The following is a 22,786-nucleotide window of genomic DNA, read 5'->3' on the forward strand; positions in this document are numbered from 1 at the left end:
TTGAATAATCCAAATATCAAACAGGACAAAGGGAGGGGAGGGGAGTCATGTCTTGGAGATCAAACCATTTGTTTAAAAAGTCATGTTGAATGGCTGTTACCCAACACATGATTAAGAAATCTTTATTGATTGCAACATCAACAAAAAAAAGCTATGCTTATCTCACCTTTTCATCTCTCTTTGATGGAACAGCTAGATGGAGTCTGTTCAGTAAATCATTCACCTTCTTGCCTTTCATTTTGCTATCAACACGATGAGCAAGGAGGCTGTCACATGCCTAATAACATTAAGTAAATAGGTTTGTTAAAACTGATTTACTAAGGCTGCCCTTTCAAAAGCCAAGTCTTCAAAGGAAACCTAAATAATCACATGTCAACTCAATCCCCAATGTAGCAAACCTTTGGACAAATAATTTGAAATAACTGGATAGATCAGATATTTGGATGTAGCTTAATCCAGTATCCAAAGGTTATTGTGGTGAAGTGTAGTGTTTCCCAACCTCTGGACCAAAAGGTCTGCTTGCAAAGTCCCATCTGCTCCAGGGGTGTGTCGAAAACTGTCTAAACAGGTTGATTAAAAATATCAAATCCAGTTTCCCAAAAAAGGAACTCCTGAAACTGCTTCTTCCAATTCTACTGCCTCTATCCAACCTGGTTCCAAGTTTAACAGACCTAACTTCTCTTCACCGCCCAGGTTTGTTCATTTTTGCCATCCTCACAATAAAGATAGGAGAGTAGCAAGTCACTTTCTGTAGTTTGCAATAACTATGGATAAGACCAAGCAGAACAAGTTACCAAACAGAGTACTCTATTCGAATTGCTTAGAAATGCCCCTTGAGCTTCATTCAGTAAACTATCATGTACAAGATCAGCTTTATAAACCATACATTCAACCTGGTTACTGTATCATTCTTGTAGAAAATAAACGATGAAGCTAATCTTTCTGCTTTGTGTATATGTTATACCTCTAAAACAGAAATTCAAACAAAAGAAAAAACACACCTCAGTTTTAACTTTAATGATCCCCTCCTCTGTCAAAGTACTTGTTTCTGTTACAATGATTCCATCTGCCATTAAATCTGCAAAGCTTTTCTGTAAGAATAGATAAAGCATAATTGTGATTGAATAGTCACAGTACTTCAGTGAGATCTCACACCACGCCTCATCAACTCAAGAGGCCTGAGGCGCATTTGATTAAAGTAGAAACTGGACACAAAAGCGTGTGACAGCATCACAAATGTTGAAAAACATTCAAAAGATCCCATAATAAATACCAAACAAACACATCTTAGAAACTGTCTCAAATCTGGAAGGTGCTACTTACTGACTTAGCTTATTATTGTTGTGGACATCACTGACCAGGCCAGCATTTATTACCCACCTTTAACTGCCCTGGAGAAGGTATTAGTGAGCAGCCTTGTTGAACAAATGCAGTCCATTTGGTACAGGCAAACTCACAGTTGCCATGACAGTCAGTGTTCAGGGATTTTGACCCAGTAATACTGAAGGAGCAGTGACATATTTTCAACTCAAGATGGTGAATGGCTTGGAGAGGAACTTCCAAGTGGTGTATTCTGCTGCCCTTGTCCTTCTAGTGGTAGCAGTTATCAGTTTGGAAAATGCTACAGAGTCTGTTGAATTTCTAGTGTACGTCATATATGGCACACCCCAGCTGAGGTCCAAGGTCACACAGAAACCAGACTAGTTCAGGACTAATTTCATTTCTTAAAGAACATGACAGAACTAGTTCAAGTTTTATGCCAATTCATTGACATCAACATGATTGACAGCCACTTATTTCCAGCTTTTAAAAAGATGAATTTTAATCAAAAAGCTTTCTCAGAAAATTAGATCTGTTGAAATAAATGGGCTGACATAAATATTATCTAAGGATGGGCAAGACCTTTAGAAAGGTATTTTTATTTTAAAAGAATTTACTTTTGATGATTGAAATTTGCTATCCAGAAAAGATGCAAAAATGGAGCAAATGTTGATTTTGACAGTGGCTTTAAATCCAGTTAATTGATTAATTGTACATGTTGCACACTATCATCAGATACCGACCTTCTGTTCTTCTGTAAGTTCGTCGATCTTCTTTACATCACATTTATTTGCAATGATAATAAGGGGCTGAAACAATAAAGCAAGTTAGTGAAACAAAGTAAACCATCTTTCTTGGATACAGATACATTGATTGAAAGATCACGTATAGAACTGCAATGATTTAGAACAAAGAATGAATCATTTGTTTATTTTTAATTCATCCACACAATATGCACTACAAAGGTCACCACTTAATACCCATTCATAATTTGGGAAACAGGTGGTCAGCCACCATCTTGACTAACTGCAGATGATATGGTGCGTTGTTTTCTTTGTTATAATAATTTGGCCCAACTAGATGTCTCATGAGACCATTTTAAGGCAGTTAAGAGTCAACCAGAATGTAACGGTTGGGAGTCACACACAAGCCAGACCAATAAGGATGGAATGTTTCCTTAGAAGATATTAGCAAATTAGGTGGGTCTTTATGATCGTAAGATATTTGCATAGCTGTCATTACTTAGTCATAGAGATGTACAGCATGGAAACGGACCCTTCGGTCCAACCCGTCCATGCCGACCAGATATCCCAACCCAATTTGTGGGCGGCACGGTGGCACAGTGGTTAGCACTGCTGCCTCACAGCACCTGAGACCCAGGTTCAATTCCCGACTCAGGTGACTGACTGTGTGGAGTTTGCACGTTCTCCCCGTGTCTGCGTGGGTTTCCTCCGGGTGCTCCGGTTTCCTCCCACAGTCCAAAGATGTGCAGGTCAGGTGAATTGGCCATGCTAAATTGCCCGTAGTGTTAGGTAAGGGGTAAATGTAGGGGTATGGGTGGGTTTTCGCTTCGGCGGGTCGGTGTGGACTTGTTGGGCCGAAGGGCCTGTTTCCACACTGTAAGTCTAATCTAATCTAATCTAATCTAATCTAGTCCCACCTGCCAGCACCCAGCCCATATTCATATACCCTTCCTATTCATATACCCATCCAAATGCCTCTTAAATGTTGCAATTGTACCAGCCTCCACCACTTCCTCTGGCAGCTCACTCCATACACGTACCACCCTCTGCGTGAAATTGCTGCCCCTTAGGTCTCTTTTATATCTTTCCGCTCTCACCCTAAACCTATGCCCTCTAGTTTTGGACTCCCCGGCCCCAGGGGAAAGACTGTGTCTATTTATTCTATCCATGCCCCTCATAATTTTGTAAACCTCTAAGGTCACCCCTCAGCCTCCGATGCTCCAGGGAAAACAGCCCCAGCCTATGCAGCCTCTCCCTATAGCTCAAATCCTCCAACCGTGGCAACATCCTTGTAAATCTTTTCTGAACCCTTTCAGGTTTCACAACATCTTTCCGATAGGAAGAGACTAGAGTTGCACGCAATATTCCAACAGTGGCCTAACCAATGTCCTGTACAGCGACAACATGACCTCCCAACTCCTGTACTCAATACTCTGACCAATAAAGGAAAGCATACCAAATGCCTTCTTCACTATCCTATCTACCACTTTCAAGGAGCTATGAACCTTCACTCCAAGGTCTCTTTGTTCAGCAACACTCTCTAGGACCTTACCATTAAAGTGGATAAGTCCTGCTAATATTTGCTTTCCCAAAATGAGGCACCTTGCATTTATCTGAATTAAACTCCATCTGCCACCTCTCAGCCCATTGGCCCATCTGGTCAAGATCCTGTTGTATTTTGAGGTAATCCACTTCACAGTCCACTACATCTCCAATTTTGGTGTCATCTGCAAACTTACTAACTATGCTCGCATCCAAATCATTTATGTAAATGACAAAAAGTAGAGGACCCAGCACCAATCCTTGCGGCACTCCATTGGTCACAGGCCTCCAGTCTGAAAAACAACCCTCCACCACCACCCTCTGTCTTCTACCTTTGAGCCAGTTCTGCATTCAAATGGCTAGTTCTCCCTGTATTCCATGAGATCTGACCTTGTTAATCAGTCTCCCATGGGGAACCTTGTCGAACGCCTTACTGCTCTGCCTTCATCAATCTTCTTTATTACTTTTTCAAAAAACTCAATCAACTTTGTGAGACATGATTGCCCACGCACAAAGCCATGTTGACTATCCCTATTCAATTCTTGCCTTTCCAAATACATGTACATCCTGTCCCTCAGGGCTCCCTTCAACAAGTTGCCCACCACCGATGTCAGGCTCACTGGTCTATAGTTCCCTGGCTTGTCTTTACCCCCCTTCTTAAACAGTGGCACCACATTTGCCAACCTCCAGTCTTCCTGCACCTCACATGTGACTATCGATGATACAAATATCTCAGCAAGAGGCCCAGCAATCATTTCTCTAGCTTCCCACCTGATCAGGTCCTGGGGATTTATCCACCTTTAACCATTGCAAGACATCCAGCGCTTCGTCCTCGGTAATCTCGACAATTTGCAAGATGTCACTATCCATTTATCTACAGTCTATATCTTCTCTATCCTTTTCCACAGTAAATACGGATGCAAAATATTCATTTAGTATTCCCCCTTTTTCTGTGGCTCCACACAAAGGCCACCTTGCTGATCTTTGAGGGGCCCTATTCTCTCCCTAGTTACCCTTTTGTCCTTACTATATTTGTAAAAACCATTTGGATTCTCCTTAATTCTATTTGCCAAAGTTGTCTCATGTCCCCTTTTTGCCCTCCTGATTTCTCTCAAGTATACTCCTACTTCCTTTATACTCTAAAGATTCACTCGATCCATCCTGTCTATACCTGACATATGCTTCCTTCTTTTTCTTAACCAAACCCTCAGTTTCTTTCGTCATCCAGCATTCCCGATACCTACAAGCCTTCCCTTTCACCCTGACAGGGTGATTATTTTCTCTGGATTCTTATCATCTCATTTCTGAAGGCTTCCCATTTTCCAGCCGTCCCTTTACCTGCGAACGTCTGCCTCCAGTCAGCTTTTGAAAGTTCTTGCCTAATACCGTCAGAATGAGCCTTTCTCCAATTTAGAACTTCAACTTTTAGATCCGGTCTATCCTTTTCCATCACTATTTTAAATCTAATGGAATTATGGTCACTGGCCCCAAAGTGCTCCCCCACTGACACCTCAGTCACCTGCCCTGCCTTATTTCTCAAGAGTAGGTCAAGTTTGCACCTTCTCTAGTAGGTACATTCACATTCTGAATCAGAAAATTTTCTTCTACACACTTAACAGTACACCAGTCCCAGTCTATGTTTGGAAAGTTAAAATCCCCTAACATAACCACCCTAGTATTCTTACAGATAGCTGAGATCTCCTTACAGGTTTATTTCTCAATTTCCCTCTGACTATTAGAGGATCTATAATACAATCCCAAAAAGGTGATCGTCCCTTTCTTATTTCTCAGTTCCACCCAAATAACTTCCCTGGATGCATTTCTGGGAATATCCTCCCTCAGCACAGCTGTAATGCTATCCCTTATCAAAAATGCCACTCCCCCCTCCTCTCTTGCCTCCCTTTCTATCCTTCCTGTAGCATTTGTATCCTGGAAAATTAGGCCGCCATCCCTGAGCCATGTTTCTGTAATTGCTATGATATCCCAGTCCCATGTTCCTAACCATTGCCCTGAGTTCATCTGCCTTCCCTGCCTGTCTCTTGCATTGAAATAAATACCATTTAATTTGTTAGTCCTACCGTGTCCCTGCCAGCCCTGACTGTTTGACTCATCTTTGTTCTCAACTGTACCAGTCTCAGATTGATCTCTTTCCTCACCATCTCCCTGCCAGACCTGCTGAGATTTTCTCTTTTGGTTTCAGATTCCAGCATCCACAGTAATTTGCTTTTATCCAAAAACGTGAACCCTTCTCCCATACACCAGCTCCTCAGCCATGCATTCATCTGCTCTATCCTCCTATTCCTGCCCTCACTAGCTCATAGCACTGGGAGTAATCCAGATATTACTACCCTTGAGGACCTCCTTTTTAAATTTCTGCCTAACTCTCAGTAATCTCCCTTCAGAATCTCAACCTTTTCCCTTCCTATGTCGCTGGTTCCAATGTGGACAATGACCTCTTGCTGGCCCCTCTTCCCCTGTTAGAACATTCTGCACTGAGACATCCTTGATTCTGGCACCAGGGAAACAACACCATTCTGCTTTTTCTTGGCTGGCCACGGAAATGTCAGTCTGTACCTCAGACTACAGAATCCCCTAACACAATTGATCTCTTGGAGCCCGACGTACCCCTCGTTGCATTAGAGCCAGTCTCAACACCAGAAACTTGGCTGTCCGTGCTACATTCCCCTGAGAATCCATCACCCCCTACATTTTCCAAAACAGGATACCAGTTTAAAATGGGTATATCCACAAAAGACTCCTGCCCTAGGTGCCTACCTCTCTTACCCTTTTTGGAGTTAACCCATCTATGTGACTGTATCTGAAGTGTTCCCCTCTTCCTATAGCTGCCATCCATCACGTACTGTTGCTGTTGCAAATTCCTCATCGTTTCTGTCTCTCCAACCGATCCACTCGATCTGATAAGATTCGCATCCAACAGCATTTATGGCAGACATAATCCGCAGTAACCCTTAAACTCTCTTTAAACTCCCACATCTGACAAGAAGTACATATCACTCTATCAAAGGCCATTTTTGCTCCTTCACAATCTACAGACCCAGAAAATAACACCGTCCTGTTCCTCTACAAAACACTGCACCAGGTTACATTAATAGCTATGGCTTATATTTAAGTTTAATCAAGAGACTTATCTCCAAAAAACATAATCAAGGAAGAACCCACTGTAGTCACTAATACAGCCTTTCTCTTGGACAGACTTAAAACAACAACCAACTTATCTGATTCTGTGTTGTGAACTTGGCCCAAACCTGTTCCTCCAAGATTAGTTGTGAAATTCACTATTTGTTAATTTTCCCAGATGCACTCCAATGTCCAGCAACCACACAAATTCAAAAACAGCAAAGGCAGTAATTGTGTGGGTTCTCTCTCTCTCTACCAACTTTTTAAATCCAATTAATTTATTAACAGAATTTAAATCCCCCAGCCTCCTGGTAGGATTTATCTCATGACTCTGGATTAATTGTTCAGGTCTTCAAATTACTAGTTCAGTAATATAACCACTATTGCACTGCACTCTCTAAGTGGTATGAATGGTGGTGACCATACTTAACCTCATTGTGAGTGTTAGTCTTAACCCTATTCCCCTGCAAATAATTTTAATCCCCTTTTCTTCAACCACTACGGTATTAACTTTAACAAATCAAAGTTAACAAATCACTAATGATGGTTGTGGATTCCACAATATCAAAACTAAGTTAGCCATTCTAAATCTTTCATTTAAATATAATTATGCCTTTAACCACAGAACTGTCTATCACCAAAATGCTTCTGCAGCAAATTGACTCAAAACTAAGCATATCATAGGTGTTGTGATGAAGTGAAAATTCAAATGAGAATAAGAATTTTAGGCTTGTATTATATAGCGTCTTCGCAACTCCATAATCCTGATAACTTTACTGCCAATGAATTACTTCATAAATAGTGTCTTTGGCGTAATGTAGGAAATAGGCAACCAATTTGAAAACAGCAAAGTTAGCTAAAACAGCAATGACATTACTAATAATAGTTAAAGTGAAATTTTCCCATGTTCAAATACAAAATTTTACCTTATTTGCAAAAAGAGGTTGAATATTTTTGAAGAGTTCCAACTGTGCTTCCACAGTGTGGCCACACTGCTCTGACACATCCATCACATATAGAACAGCAGCACGGAGATGAGCCAGTGCAGTGATCGCCTGCATCTCAATGGTATTCCGCTCCTCCAATGGATGATCCAAAATTCCAGGCGTATCAACTACCTAATGCAGAAAAATCATCACCTTCAGGTTTAGCCCTTTCTTCAATTTTATATTTTTCATTTAAGAATTGAATAAAGCATTGAACACTGATGCTACATTAACCAGTAAAGAGACTCATGACAGACATCACAAAGAATACAAAATTAGTTAAGGAAATAAGATTCTGGCCCTTTAGAAAAGGATGATGTCAGGAAAATGTCTAAAGCTTTACACTGACTTATACAGAGTATTATCAGGATTGGTCATTGTGAACCAGAACAAGCAGAATATCAGCCCAAAACCTGGCTATTGTTAGTATTTTACTGTCGGGAGGAGAAACAATTACATTGAACATTGCATAACCATCACAAACGTTCCCACTTTTTACCTGACAAGGGAGACAATGTCAATGATGAAACAGCTGAAGAGGTTGGGCTGAGGACACAAGGCCAACAACTCCTGTAGTCATATCCTGGGTCTGACATGATTGACTTTCAACAACCACAACCATCATCCTTTGAGCTAGGCACAACTCCAACTAGCAGATACAGTTTCCTCCTAGTTCCCATTGGTTCTAGTTTTGTTCATACACCTTGATAGCACTTTTAGTTCTCACTGCCCCTCTGAAGTTCAACTCTTTGGTCTGTATTTGGACCAAGGTTGTAAATGAGGTTAAGTGCCACGTGTCAGAACCCAAACTGAGCAACAGTGAGCAAATTATTGCTGAGCAAGTGCTGTTTGATAACACAATTGGCAACATCTATTACTACTTTACAGATAACCAAAAATCAGACTGTTGGGGTTAGAACTAGCTGGGTTGGATTTGGCCTACATTATAAACACAGGACATAGAATTGGTTGAAGGCTGGCATCGGTGATGCTGGGAACCACAGGGAGAGACTGAGACAGATCATCCTCTCCACATTTCCAGCTGAAGATGTTTGCAAATACTTGTGCTTTGTACTGATACACTGGGCTTCCTCATCAAGAATGGTGCTATTTGTGAATCATCCTCCTCTGCAGGATTGTTTGATTGTACAATTCAAGACTGGTTGCGGAAGGACTGCAGAGTTTAAGTCTCATCCATTGGTAGTGGGATTGCTTAGCTTTATCAGTTGCATGCTACATGCTTGCTTGACATGCAAGAAGCCCTGTATTATAGCTTTATGAGTCTCAAAACTTATTTTTAAGTACGCCTGGTGATCCTAGCATGCCCTCTTGAATTCTTCAAACCCAGGTGATACTCTGACTTGGCAGTAATGGTGGAGTGACAGATATGCCAAGCCACGAGGTTACAAATTGTGTTTGAATACAATTTTGCTGATGAATTGCAGCCTCATAAAAGCCCAAGTTCAAGTAGTTAGATCTGTTTTAAATCTATCATGGTGACAGTGCCATACAACATGATGAACAGGACTGATGATGTGAAGGCAAAACCTAACTCTAAAGGAATATGATGCTGTATCTGCTCCAAGTAGACTGATAAAGATGACATCAAGTATGCTTTTCCCTCTCTAGTTTCCTCATGATCTGCCACAGACCCAGTCCAACAGGTGTCCTTTAGCACTTGACCAGTAGTGCTGCCAAAGTCACGAGACATTGACGCCTCTCCATCCAGAGAGCATTCTGCATCTTGCAACCGTCACGGTGTCCTCCAAGTGGTCTTCAGCATGGAAGAGTACTGATTTCGCAACTTATGCAAGGGAAGGAGTACATGGTGATCAGCACAGGGTCTCCGTGCCATCACCTGACCTGACACCATGAGGCTTCATGGATCCAGAATCCATGTGGAAGACTCCTAGGCAACTCACTTCTCGTTTCTACCCACCTGACCACTTCACTGATTTGTTTTGGTTGCGACAACAGTTTTCCTCCTCAGTATCAAATACAAATTCTTGTCTCATCTGTAAACCACCTTACACTAAAAACTAAAGCATTGATATACAGAACAAAAATCTCGAGAATATGAAATGGTATTCTATCCTGCAGAAATCCAATGGAACCAGCCTTCCAGTAACAAAATTTCTGTTCATCAATACCATTGTTTCCTCCTGAGTCAATATTGAATCCAATAGAAGGATAGGGAGATGCTGGGATAGAGTGGACATGGAAAAGATGTTTTCATACTAGGAGAAACTAGGATCCAATGTCACAGCCTCAGAGTAAAGTGATGGCCCTTTTAAAACTGAGATGAGGAGGCATTTCTTCAGCCAGATGGTGGTAAATCTATGGAGCTCATTGCGACAGAAGACTGTGGAGACCAAGCCACTAAGTATCTTAAAGACAGAGATAGATAGATCTTTGATCAGTAAGGGAATTAAGGGTTACCGTGAGAAGGTAGGAGAATGAGGTTGAGAAACATCTCAGACATAATTGAATGGTACAGCAGACTTGATGGACCAAATGTCTTAATTCTGCTCCTATATCTATGGTCTTATGGGTTTTTATGACAATTAAAAATGGCATCATGATTACAAAGAGCAAAGAAAATTTCAGCGCAGGAACAGGCTCTTCAGCCCTCCAAGCCTGCGCAGATCTATATCTTCTATCTCAATCTGCCATCTATTTTTTTTAAGCGATCTGTATCCCTTTGCTCCCTGCCCATTGTGTATCTGTCTAGATACATCTTCAATGAAACCATCATTCCCGCCCCTACCACCTCTGCTGGCAACACATTCCAGGCAGCAAACACCCTTTCCACAAATATCTCCTCTAAACTTTTCCCCTCTCACTTTGAATTTGTGACCCTTAGTAACAGACTTTCTGGGAAAAAATTTTTGCTATCCATCCTGTCTACACCTCTCATAATTTTGTAGGACTCAATGAGGTCCTCCCTCGACCTCGGTCTTTTAATGAAAATAATCCTAATCTACTCAACCTCTCCTCATAGCTCGCACCCTCCATACCAGGCAACATCCTGGTGAACGTCCTCAGCACCCTCTCCAAAGCATCCATATTCTTTTGGTAATGTGAGACCAGAACTGGACGCAGTCTTCTAAATGTGGCTGAACCAAAGTCTTATACAATTGCAAGATGATCTGGCAACTCTTGTACTCAATACTCCATCCAGTGAAGGAAAACATGCCGTATGTCTTGATGGCCACTCTACTGACTGGCGTTGCCATCTTCAGGGGACAATTGACCTGAACACCCAGATCTCTCTGTACATCTATTTTCCCCGGGACATTTCCATTTACTATATATTACACTCTGGAATTGCCTCTTCCAAAATACATCACCTTGCATTTGTCCAGATTGAACTCCATCTGCCATTTCTCCAATCTATCTATATTCTGCTGTTTTCTGACAGCCCCCTACACTACCTGCTACTCCACCCATCTTAGTGTCATCTGAAAACTTGCTTATGAGGTAACCTGCACCTTCCTCCAAATCATTTGGTACATCACAAACAAGTGGACCCAACACGGAACCCTGTGGGACACCACTGGTCACAGGTCTCCATTTTGAGAAGCTCCCTTCCACTACTATTTTGTCTCCTGTTGCCCAATCAGTTCTCTATCCATCTAGCTAGAACACCCTGGACCCCATGCAACTTCACCTTCTTCATCAGCCTACCATTGGGAACCTTATCAAATGCCTCACTGAAGCCCATGTATATGACATCGACATTCCTTCCCTCATCAATCAACTTTGTCACCTCTTCATTACTTTCAGACAATTAAATGAATTCAAATTGTCATCTGTCAGGATGAAGTTGAAACCTAGGACAAAATATTACCAGGGTCTGAGATGTGAGACCAGTGACAATATCACTAGACTATCACCTCTCCATTCAAAGGATATTCCCAGAGTTGCAACGTTTCAGGTATGAAGGAAGGAAGGCTGAAAGAGGACCTGATTTAGGTGCATAAAATAGAAGTGCACAATTAGGGAAGATAGCAATAACTTTTCCCTTACTAGAGGGGTCAGTACAAGAAACATGTATTTAAATAAGAGCCAGGAGGCTCAGTGAGAATGAGGAATTTTTTTTCACCCAGTTGGTTTGGGTGGTGGTGGAGGAGGAGGAGATCTGGAAGTTACTTCCTGAAAGGGTGTTAAGAGACTAGAATTTTCTCAACATTTAAGATGCATTTAAATTAACTTTTTAAATATCATAAAATATAAGCCTCCAGGTCAAGACATTTAAATGAGATTTGAGTATCTAAATAGTTATAGGGGCTCAAATACTAGCCTGGATGATAGGCTGAAAAGCTGCTTTCCCTGTTTTATAACTCTAAAGTTTCTTTTTGGTCCCTAAATCAGCTCATTTTCCTTGTGACTATTTTTTATTATTATTTATATGCTTATTAAAATAAGGATTTTTAAAATATTATCCAGTAATCTATTCTCACTCACATTCTCCCACCCCCCGTCCCCATTTATTTCCTTCCTTAATTCTGTTTTGTATTTTCCACATTTAGCTATGTTCCTTAGCTGCCACAAAGTGTTGGAGGCTGGTACAATTGTAACATTTAAAAAGGTAACTGGATGGGCATATGAATAGGAAGGGATTAAGAGGAATATGGGTCAAGTGCTCACAAATGGGACTAGATTAATTTAGGATATCTGGTCAGCATAGGCGAGTTGAACCAAAGGGTCTGTTTCGTGCTGTTCATCTCTATGACTCTACTGCAGTATGTTTTATTTTCACAGGCTTCCTTTTCCTCTTTCATTTTCATAGCTTTAATAATCTGTGAGCTCTATGCTTTTCCCATTCATGGAAATTTGTCTTTATCTGAAATATCTCAGCTTTGATGGGTCTCCCATTGCATGGCAGCTGTTTTACACATCATTCTTAGATTACAAACCACCTGTCAGACATGCCATCTCAATTCATTAAAATGAACTCTCCTTCAGTTGGATATTTTCACATCTGACCATTCTTGCCCACTGATAACTGGTCCAATACATCTGTCAACCTGGGAAACATTAGAATCTTCCAATCTTATAGTGTGATCAACGCTCTTGTATTATTGCAATGTCATTTTCTAAATTCAGACCAGTGACTTCTGCTGCAGTTGAGACAGAGTTCTGCCTCTTTGAGGCCTCAAGGTCGATTTTCCGTCAAGGGCCACAATCCAAAATCAAAGAGAGGGATGTTGCTTCTCTATAGATTGGCAGCTTTTACATATGCCTAGCTCCTTCTTGAGATCAGAAAAGCAGCAGAAAATGACTGGTGAGCTCAATTTGTGTAAAGACCAGGTCTAACTGCTTCGAACACAAAGATTCATTACAAAAAAAATGTAAAAGTTGGTGATACTAACCTGCCAGCGCAGGTATCTGTAATCCATATGTCCCACAAACAATGATTTTGTGGTAAAAGCATAGGGTTGCACTTCAACATCTGCCCGAGTAATCTGTAAACAAGCAACAAAATAATGTATCTACAATTTTAATACAACATTTTAGTACAAGAACCTGGAATAAAAGAAAAGAAAGTCTGTAGTAATACAAATAAACATTTTTGCCTCAGTGCCTTTGAGGTGACCCAAGATTAAAAAGAACAAAAGTCTTTCAAAGCACAGTTAAGCTTTCGATTCAAAAATTGGATGGCTAAGTGAAATAGCACTTTCCACAAACAGAAAGTAAAGGAGGAACAGTCAGTCACTTTTCTAGTGGTTTGTCAGAACTACCTGAAAAGGCAGACAGAATCTTGGTTGATTGACCCACCTATAGAACATAACAGCTGCTTAATATATTCCTTCGGTTCTGCAGCCTAGTGCCAGACCAAGTAAATATATTAAAGCCTAGAAATGGAATTTGACTACTCAACTTTCTCACGTGGATTGAAATCGCACAACCTTAATCAAACTTATGACTGGAAACTAGCAAACATAAGGAGGAAAAGATTATATGCTGAGTCATAGAGCCAGAAATGAATACACACAGTAAGACAGAATGATACGAATGGATGTTCCAGCAATGGGTCACTGGATTCACAGCATTAACTGTTTTTCACTTTCCAGGTGCTGCCAGATCTGCTTTCAGCACTTCCTGTTTTTGTGATAATGTTACTGGAACAAGACAGTCCCATCAAACAATACACAACATTCAAGTAAATCTGCCTGCAAAGCATACAAAATATGTAATATTTGTAATAATGGCACTTCATCCAGTGAGTGCAGTATGATTACAATATAACCAAAACTCCATGGATAATAAATAATCCCTGACAGACAAATTAACTTAGCAAGATGACAGGATGCTCTGAATTATGATTATAATCATTTACTTAATTATTACATTGCAAGTTACATACACCTTTATTACATATTATTTTAAATAATAAAAAGACACCTTGTTAATAAAGCTGGATTTTCCAACATTAGGGTAACCACAAAGCAACAACGTCCTTGTGTTAGGATCGATAGATGGCAGACGAGAAAGATGTTGCCGAACTGAAAGAGAAAGAAATGTTGAGATACAGATCTCATGGATTTTGAAATTCCTCTCAAAAATCTGACAAACTACTCCTAAACTTTCACAAATTTATGAAACTCACTTACCTTGCTCCAAATACTCCAAACTTTGTTTCTGTCGTTTGAGAATAGTACACATGCGGCCAAGTGCTGCACGTTTCAGTTGTTTGCAACGGTACAGAGAATCACCATATTTCATCAGACGCACATAGTCCTTAGCAACACTGGTTGAAAATTACAGTTTTGTTTAGTTTCTACTGAATATTAGGCATAACAACACTTCAATATTTTTCTCAAGACTTTTTCTAAGATGGAATAAAGGCAATCTTTGGAGTTGTTCATTGTGAAATAAAATTCATCTAGATGGAGCAAAAAGCTAACATTTAAAAACAAAAGCATTACTGTATTGCTTACAGCATCTTGTATTACATAATACCTTCATGTAATTTTGTTACCTTAACACAAATGCAGCATAATTACTCAATTTTCAGTTCAGTGGTTTTGATCAGCGTAAGAAAAAATAACCAGTTGTCACTTATGCTTAATGCTTATGCATGTACAAAACTATTTCTATACTTGTTTTCTATCTAGCTTGAGAGACCAACTATCTGCAACGTTAATTTGTATATATTTTTCTTCTTGCTTGTTACTACAGTCCATTTTGGAGTGAGGCAAAATTTCCAAAAAGCCTCTTTTCAGCAAAAAAAAACCTCATCTGACAGAGCAGAACAGAAAAGGGGGCACAACTGCACCACAGATGCAAGCAAATCAGTTTTTGACATCATTTATACAAACATGAGATGGGGCATCTGATCTCAAGCACTGGAAGAACTGAGGTTTCAAAATTACTTTGATTTTATACCCTTGTTACCGCTAGCTCCCCTCCCAAAAATAAAGCGACCAGCAGAAAAACTCAGCAATTGCTTTGTTGAGATGGAATACTGATGAAGTCGCTATCCATTTTTCAGGGAGAGAGATTTCAAGCATCACGACTCAAGAAATTAATCCTGAGTGCTCAAGATTGAAGCCCTGCGTCCTATTATTCTACATTTATTTCAGTCCAGGTTCTGTGGTACTCACAATAGCAATTCAAACATTTTCAATACTAAGTTTTGACATAGTACTTGCATTAAACAAACAGAAGTTAGTACCAATCTTACTGGTCAACGAGGTTCCTTGCAACGTAAATTTGCCCCAATGCCAGCTTGTAGTGATCTTTATCGTAAAGCACATTCATCAAATCAGCATAAAAAGGGTGTATGTCCTACAAACACAAAAAGTTTGTCATTTCTTTATAGTCCAGTTCACTTCAAATCTTTTAAATAACCCAAGTGTTGTAAAATATAATTTTCAATTGGTATTAGCTGATGCATGTTTTGAAAGACTGGAGATTTTCCTTCATTGCTAATTTCAAGAACCGATTGGAGTTCTTTATGTTGAAATTGAAGTTCTCTGATGTTATCATCATGACTAAGCAAAACATATTCTCACAGGATTGAACGTCTTCTCATCACTGACACTGCTCGTCATACCATTCACTGGCTACAGCTTTAATAAGCATCATAAAATTACATACATGATTTAAAAGTAGAATTAAGCATCTTTCATGCTGACACGTTTTGCAAAAGATGCATGCCTGCTCCATCCAAGAACAATGCATTTCACATATTCCTGTATTTAAACCAAATTTTGAAACAGATTTTGGAAATCACTCGTATTGTGTCTGGCTGTGCATCAGTACCAACTGATGACCATTAACTGACAATGCAATGACAATTATTTTGTTTAAAGATGCATTTAGGAGAAACCATCAAATGTGAAGAGTAAACACTGAACAAGACTTGAAAAACTACTTAAACAGGAAATGGCTGAAGAGTTAATGGAATCAAAATTAAATCTATTTATTTATTCATTCCATATCATCAAATTATACACAAACAACACAGCAGGATTCCTTTCACCCCATCACATTCATGCTAGTACAAGATTAAGCATGGCTATGCAAACATTTGCAAGAACTTGCACAAAATATTTTGGATTATATGGAAGAGAAGAATGTGCAAGATTTTAAGATTCCCAAAAGTAAGCCATTTTATTTCAAAAATTAACACAAACCTCTTCAGCCAGTTCTTGAATGTTTAGTTTCTCTTGACTGAATGAAAACCTAAATATCAACACATCAATTTCAGCAGCAAATGCTGTCTATAGTAAATATAAATATAAATAATTTACATTAAACTAAAATATGATGAGATTTGCAGTTTTTTAAAAATCTGCCACACAGCAACTTACGGCAAGTTTAGGAAAATCAGTTAGAATCAAACTGAGACGATCATGATAGTTTTGTTGGGTAAATTTGATCTTGCGCATATAAAAGTGACGAATTCGGCTGATGTGATAGTTTTTATGAATCACTGTTGGTGTCTTCCGTTGAGTTTTTGACAAGGTCAAGTCAATGAAATCCTAAAAGAAACAGACAGAAGTTTTGATCTGTAGAGTTTCTGACCAAACAACATTCCATATGTTTGTAAATCTTAAATCATTTGGTTTTAACACATTTGCAAAAGTTCTTTCTTGGGGTAATTATGAGTAACAGGGAGAAAGCAAGAGAATGGGGCTGAGAAACATCATCAGCGCTGAAAAAGCGCAGCAGGTCAGGCAGCATCCAGGGAACAGGAGATTCGACGTTTCGGGCATAAGCCCTTCAGGAATGAGGAAAGTGTGCCCAGCAGGCTAAGATTAAAAAGGTAGGGAGGCAAGACTTGGGGGAGGGGCGATGGAGATGTGATAGGTGGAAGGAGGTCAAGGTGAGGGTGATAGGCTGGAGTGGGGTGGGGGCGGAGAGGTCAGGAAGAAGATTGCAGGTTAGGAAGGCGGTGCTGAGTTCAAGGGATTTGACTGAGACAAGGTGGGGGTAGGGGAAATGAGGAAACTGGAGAAATCTGAGTTCATCCCTTGTGGTTGGAGGGCTCCTAGGCGGAAGATGAGGCGTTCTTCCTCCAACTGTCGTGTTGTTATGGTCTGGCGATGGAGGAGTCTAAGGACCTGCATGTTCTTGTTGGAGTGGGAGGGGGAGTTAAAGTGTTGAGGCACGGGGTGGTTGGGTTGGTTGGTCCAGGTGTCCCAGAGGTGTTCTCTGAAATGTTCCGCAAGTAGGCAGCCTGTCTCCCCAACATAGAGGCGGCCACATCGGGTGCAGCGGATGCTTCGGATTTGTTGTAGGCACTGGTTGTGTCCAAACTTTGTGGGTCGGAACGTAGTCCGGAGTCCGTGCGGGGTCAGTCGGTTCCGTAGGCAGGTGCTGAGGAAGGAGATGCGGCTGTGGTAGCGAATCTGTTTGAGAACGTGGCTGAAGAGCTTCTGAGCAGAGGAGATGACCTGGGGGGTGCAGTGAGAGAGGGACTCACTGAAATCCTTGTAGAGGGAGGAAGAGAGCTTCTTCAAGGAAGGTGAGAAAGTGAGGTCTGCAGATGCTGGAGATCAGAGCTGAAATCTTGCAAGGATGCCTTCCTTGAAGAAGCTCTCTTCCTCCCTCTACTAGGATTTCAGTGAGTCCCTCTCTCACTGCACCCCCCAGGTCATCTCTGCACAGAAGCTCTTCAACCATGTTCTCAAACAGACTCGGTACCACATCCACATCTCCTTCCTCAGCAACTGCCTACGGAACCGACTGATCCCGCACGGACTCCGGACTACATTCCGACCAACAAAATTTGGACCCAACCAGGACAACCATTACGTACAACAAATCCGAAGCATCCGCTGCACTCGATGTGGCCTCCTCTATGTTGGGGAGACAGGCCGCCTACTTGTGGAATGTTTCAGAGAACACCTCTGGGACACCCGGACCAACCAACCCAACCACCCCATGCCTCAACACTTCAACTCCCCCTCCCACTCCACCAAGGACATGCAGGTCCTTGGACTCCTCCATCGCCAGACCATAACAACATGACGGTTGGAGAAAGAGCACCTCATCTTCCGCCTGGGAACCCTCCAACCACAAGAGATGAACTCAGATTTCTCCAGTTTCCTCATTTCCCCTCCCCCGACCTTGTCTCAGTCGAATCCCTCGAACTCAGCACCGCCCTCCTAACCTGCAATCTTCTTCCTGACCTCTCCGCCCCCACCGCACTCTGGCCTACCTTCCACCTATCATATCTCCATTGCCCCGCCCCCAAGTCCCTCCTCCCTACCATTTATCTCAGCCTGCTGGGCACACTTTCCTCATTCCTGATGAAGGGCTTATGCCCGAAACGTCGAATCTCCTGTTCCCCGGATGCTGCCTGACCTGCTGCGCTTTTTCAGCAACACATTTTCAGCTCTGATCTCCAGCATCTGCAGTCCTCACTTTCTCCTCGAAGATGAGAAACATTATCAGCCATGATCAAATGGTAGAGTAGACTCAATGAGCAGGACGGCCTAATTTTGCTCCCATACCTTATGGTCTTTTGATTTAATTTCATAATGCTCTTTTGTTTAAATAAACATACTAGGGCAAGGTATATTGGTTCATAAAATTGTCTCATTAACTTGATGTCAGTACCTTGAGTTATGGATGCTCGGCTTGAAATCCACTACTAATCATTTCTAACATGGAATGTAAAGTTCCATCTCTGAAACAGGATGAAAACAGCTCAATGTGAGCTGTATAAGTTTTCATATATGGCCTTATCATTTCGCAACAGCCAATGCTGTATGCTTTGTATCAGATGTTGCCAAAGGCAACTCATCTGTTAAGTCCTATGTGAGAAGAGAGAAAAAAAAATCACCTGATACTGACATGTTCAGCTACTCTTGGAGTAACAGCAGGGAACACCATGACTATGAAACTAAAACTGAACACCCAACAATGGTCACATATAGAAAGCTTTATATTGTAGTCAATGTTTTAATATAGCAAATCATCCCAAGACCTTCAGAGGTGAAATCAGGAAAAAAAGACACCAAAGCAAAAATTAGAAGGTGGTGATCAAAACCATATTAGAAGCACTGTATGTTTTGAGGAGGAAAGGTGGTAGAATTTACACAATTCATTGTCATGAGTGGGAATTTGGCAGCTGAAATTGGGACATTTGGTGGGTTGAAACAAAAGGAGTCCAAAGTCAGGGGAACAAGTTTGAGACATGGACTTTTAGTAGCAGTATTTCTTCCATTGCTGACTAGAAGTGAATCCGCAACATGAGAACAGAATGTATGTCTGGTGCATGCACAAATTTCCCTGCATGCCATTTTGCTCGGAGGCCAATTTAACACTGCAACTTCAATGACTAAACAATATTTTTCTTTTCAATTACTTGACAAACTACAAAGTAAGTTGCGCGAGATGCTGGGTGACAAGTGCATGGAAATTGATATCGACTTCAACCTCAGGACTTAAAAGATATGGCTTGTGAGATAGCTGACACTCTGGTTTTAATTTTCCAAAAAACCCAAGATTTGGGACAGTCCAAATGGAATGGAGTACAACAAATGTAACTTCTTCATTGAAAGATGGAGGGGTATAGAAAGAAGGAAACTATACTCCAGCTGGCTCAACATCTTTCACAAGAAAATGTTTGAAGTAAATTTTAAATAAATCATTATAGGGTAGTTCAATAAGTTCAAGGTAATCAGGCGTCAACACAGTTTTAGTGAATAGGAGATCATGTTTAACCAATTTACTGGAGTTCTTTCAGGAAGTAATATGCGCTGTGGCTAAGGGGGAACCATTGGATGTACTGTACTTAAACTGCTGGAAGGAATTTGATACAGTGCCACATCAAAGGTTACTGCAGAAAATAAAGCTCTCAGCAAAGCACATAGCACATTCGTGTGGACAGAAGGCTGGGTGGCCAAAAGGAAGCAGACGGTAGATTACAAATGGCTCATCTTCAGATTGGCAAAATGTAATGAATATCACGCCAGAGGGATTAATGTTGGTACCACAACAGTTTACAACTTATATTAATGAACTGGAAGATGGGACAGGAAGATATTGTTGCAAAATTTGCCAATGAAACAAAGATAGTTGGAAATTAAGTTGTAAAGAGGAAGCAAGGAGGTGACAAAAAGGAACAGATTAAGTACGTGGCAAATGGAATATACAGGGGGAAAACATAAAATTGTTCATTTTGGCAGAAAGGATAGAAAATAAGCTTAATAGTTAAATGTTGATAGATTGCAGAGTTCAGATGCAGAAGAATCTAGAAGTCATTGTGAACAAAATGACAGTTAAAATGATTGCTTTCTGATTAGATGCAACTTTTGTTTTTGGGAACTGATTTTGTTGTAAAGGAGACTGTTGTAAATTAAGCATTTGCATTATTCAATAACAGTAAGCAGAACTTCCTTTAAAAACATCTCACTTTAAAAGATGCTATATCTGTGCACGTATATTCAATACTCCATCTAATGTTGTTTCAGATATTAAACACAATCTTTTAAGAGATCGGAGACAGGCATTTTTAGAAATAAATAAGTTTTTTAAAATTTAAGGTAGTATTACAGAGCCTCTAAATAGGATGATGGGTGAGAAAATCTTGCTGCTGTACAATACCCGGTTAGCGGGACCTTGATGTTTGTGGAGCGTTTTTTTGGAAGTATTTCTCCAGTTTCTCTTACATCTTCCTGTATGGTCTTTCCAATCTAAGCATACTCCTCACACCTTGACCTCCTGTTCTTTAACCTAGTGCCACTAAACTACACCCAACTTCCTTTATATGTGCCCAAAAATCCAAGTGTGAAACTCTACTTAGATTTTCATCACTGAATCATTCCTAACTGGAGTTACAAACTACATTGTGTGCCTGTGACAATGAATGTTGCCCTTGATTTATAAATTCGTAAAAGCAAAGTAAAATTTACACTTCAGCAGTTTAAATATAACAGACATCCATCACCATAATTATTTTCCAGATTTGTCAGACACACAAAATCTGTGCCTTATAATTTTCACGTTTAGCACTCAGGACTTTTTTGGGTTAATAGCATTGTACAAGTGAACTGTGAAATTGACTATTGCTGAGTAAGAGAAATTTTATTAAACCTTCTCATCTTGCAATCAGTCAATTCCTCCACCCCCCATTGGTATTTCTGTGAATTATCACAATGAGTACAAGATAAAAGGCTTTGACAACGTGTCTTAGCAATACTTGAATTGATAAGTATATTAAACTAATGACTTCAACATCACTTGAGGGAAATGCACAGCGTAAAATTCTCAAGACAGAAAATCACTGCCAAGCTCAAGCTCTTTACTTGAATAATGAAGACGCAACATAAAAAACAGAAGTAGATCGTAAGGACTTTGAACGCTCTCCCCTACTGAATTTACTCATGGCTAACCTTTAGCTTTAACTCCAGTTTTCTACCTGTTCCTCATATTCCATGATTCTACAATAATGCAAACGTTTATCTACTCCAGGTGTATTCTCAAGTACAGTTAAAGTACACTCAATAATGCAATGGACAAGAATCTAAGGATTCACAACCCTTCATTTCGCTCATCTCAGTCCCAAGTGACTTGCCTTCCGCCAGAAAAAAAACCAACCCATCAGTGTCAAGTTCCAAACTTAGGTTTTGAAAAGGAGTGAGACCAAATTAAAATTCCACAAATCAGCAGTTGGCGACACCAAAGTGGAGATGATCCACAGGAGGCGGGGGGAGCAAGTGAGATGGAGGAGGAGGAGGAGACTTCGACAATACTCATCGCATTCACGTAACTGGGGGGGGGAGTTATTCTGCAGTCCTGGGAAATTCTCCACTCCCTTCACGACTGTAATCAGTAACACGATGACATTTTAAACCACTGTCCCAAACCTGGCCAGTGCAGACTGACAGACCAGCTCCTCGGGGGAAGATTTTAAAACAAAGGGGGAAATGGAGGGTTCAGACATAATAATTAACATAATAATAATAATAAACATGAAACACATTAATAATGACCAAATCCACCGCCCCCTCCCTCCCGCGGGCCCAGGGGTGACTCTCAGCCCTAAGGGAGGGTGGCACTGACGGGGGAACACGTGCCCGAGGGCCCTCAGCCCAGTTACTCGCCACTCGGACGCAAACCCGGCCTTTCAATGTGTAGCGTCTGACAAGTCAGTCACCCGGCCGCTCACAGCCCCCACCCCCGAACCGCCACGACCTGCCTTAGCGGACGGCACCACCGTGATCTTCTTGAAGTTGTAAAGCACCATCGCGAGCCGCCGCTCCGCACCGGGACTGGGGACGAGGAGGAGGAGGAGCAGCCCATGAGCAATGGGGACAAGATGGTCCAGATTGTTCAGTCCTTCCCACTGGAAGATGAAACAGCGCCACCCCACTGAACCACAGCCTGGGAGGTGAAATCGCGTCACCATGCTCCGCCCAGTCCTGGAGGTGAAACAGCGCCACCCCTCTTACCACAGCCTGGGAGGTGAAATAGCGTCACCATGCTCCGCCCAGTCCTGGAGGTGAAACAGCGCCACCCCTCTTACCACAGCCTGGGAGGTGAAATAGCGTCACCATGCTCCGCCCAGTCCTGGAGGTGAAACAGCGCCACCCC

The 22,786-nt window shown here is 41.1% G+C and overlaps 1 protein-coding gene across 2 annotated transcripts in view; it reads right to left on the reverse strand.

The window, feature by feature from the left end:
* Positions 1 to 22,521, reverse strand: part of gtpbp4 (GTP binding protein 4) — a 38,096-nt gene extending 15,575 nt beyond the window's left edge. Inside the window, exons 1-10 of one of the 2 annotated variants that reach the window (XM_060825603.1) lie at positions 22,392 to 22,521; positions 16,552 to 16,722; positions 15,420 to 15,523; positions 14,347 to 14,483; positions 14,138 to 14,238; positions 13,105 to 13,197; positions 7,670 to 7,861; positions 2,064 to 2,129; positions 1,002 to 1,091; positions 167 to 277 (exon numbers count right to left, since the gene is read on the reverse strand). In XM_060825603.1, coding sequence (XP_060681586.1) covers positions 167 to 277; positions 1,002 to 1,091; positions 2,064 to 2,129; positions 7,670 to 7,861; positions 13,105 to 13,197; positions 14,138 to 14,238; positions 14,347 to 14,483; positions 15,420 to 15,523; positions 16,552 to 16,722; positions 22,392 to 22,439 — 1,113 coding nt within the window. In that variant the 5' untranslated portion in view covers positions 22,440 to 22,521. Of the gene's footprint in view, positions 1 to 166; positions 278 to 1,001; positions 1,092 to 2,063; positions 2,130 to 7,669; positions 7,862 to 13,104; positions 13,198 to 14,137; positions 14,239 to 14,346; positions 14,484 to 15,410; positions 15,524 to 16,551; positions 16,723 to 22,391 lie in introns of those variants that run through there. The other variant, XM_060825605.1, reaches the window with a different exon arrangement.
* Positions 22,522 to 22,786: the final 265 nt, after the last annotated feature.

This window comes from Hemiscyllium ocellatum, chromosome 5, assembly GCF_020745735.1.
Source record: "Hemiscyllium ocellatum isolate sHemOce1 chromosome 5, sHemOce1.pat.X.cur, whole genome shotgun sequence".
Classification (NCBI taxonomy): Eukaryota; Metazoa; Chordata; class Chondrichthyes; order Orectolobiformes; family Hemiscylliidae; genus Hemiscyllium; species Hemiscyllium ocellatum.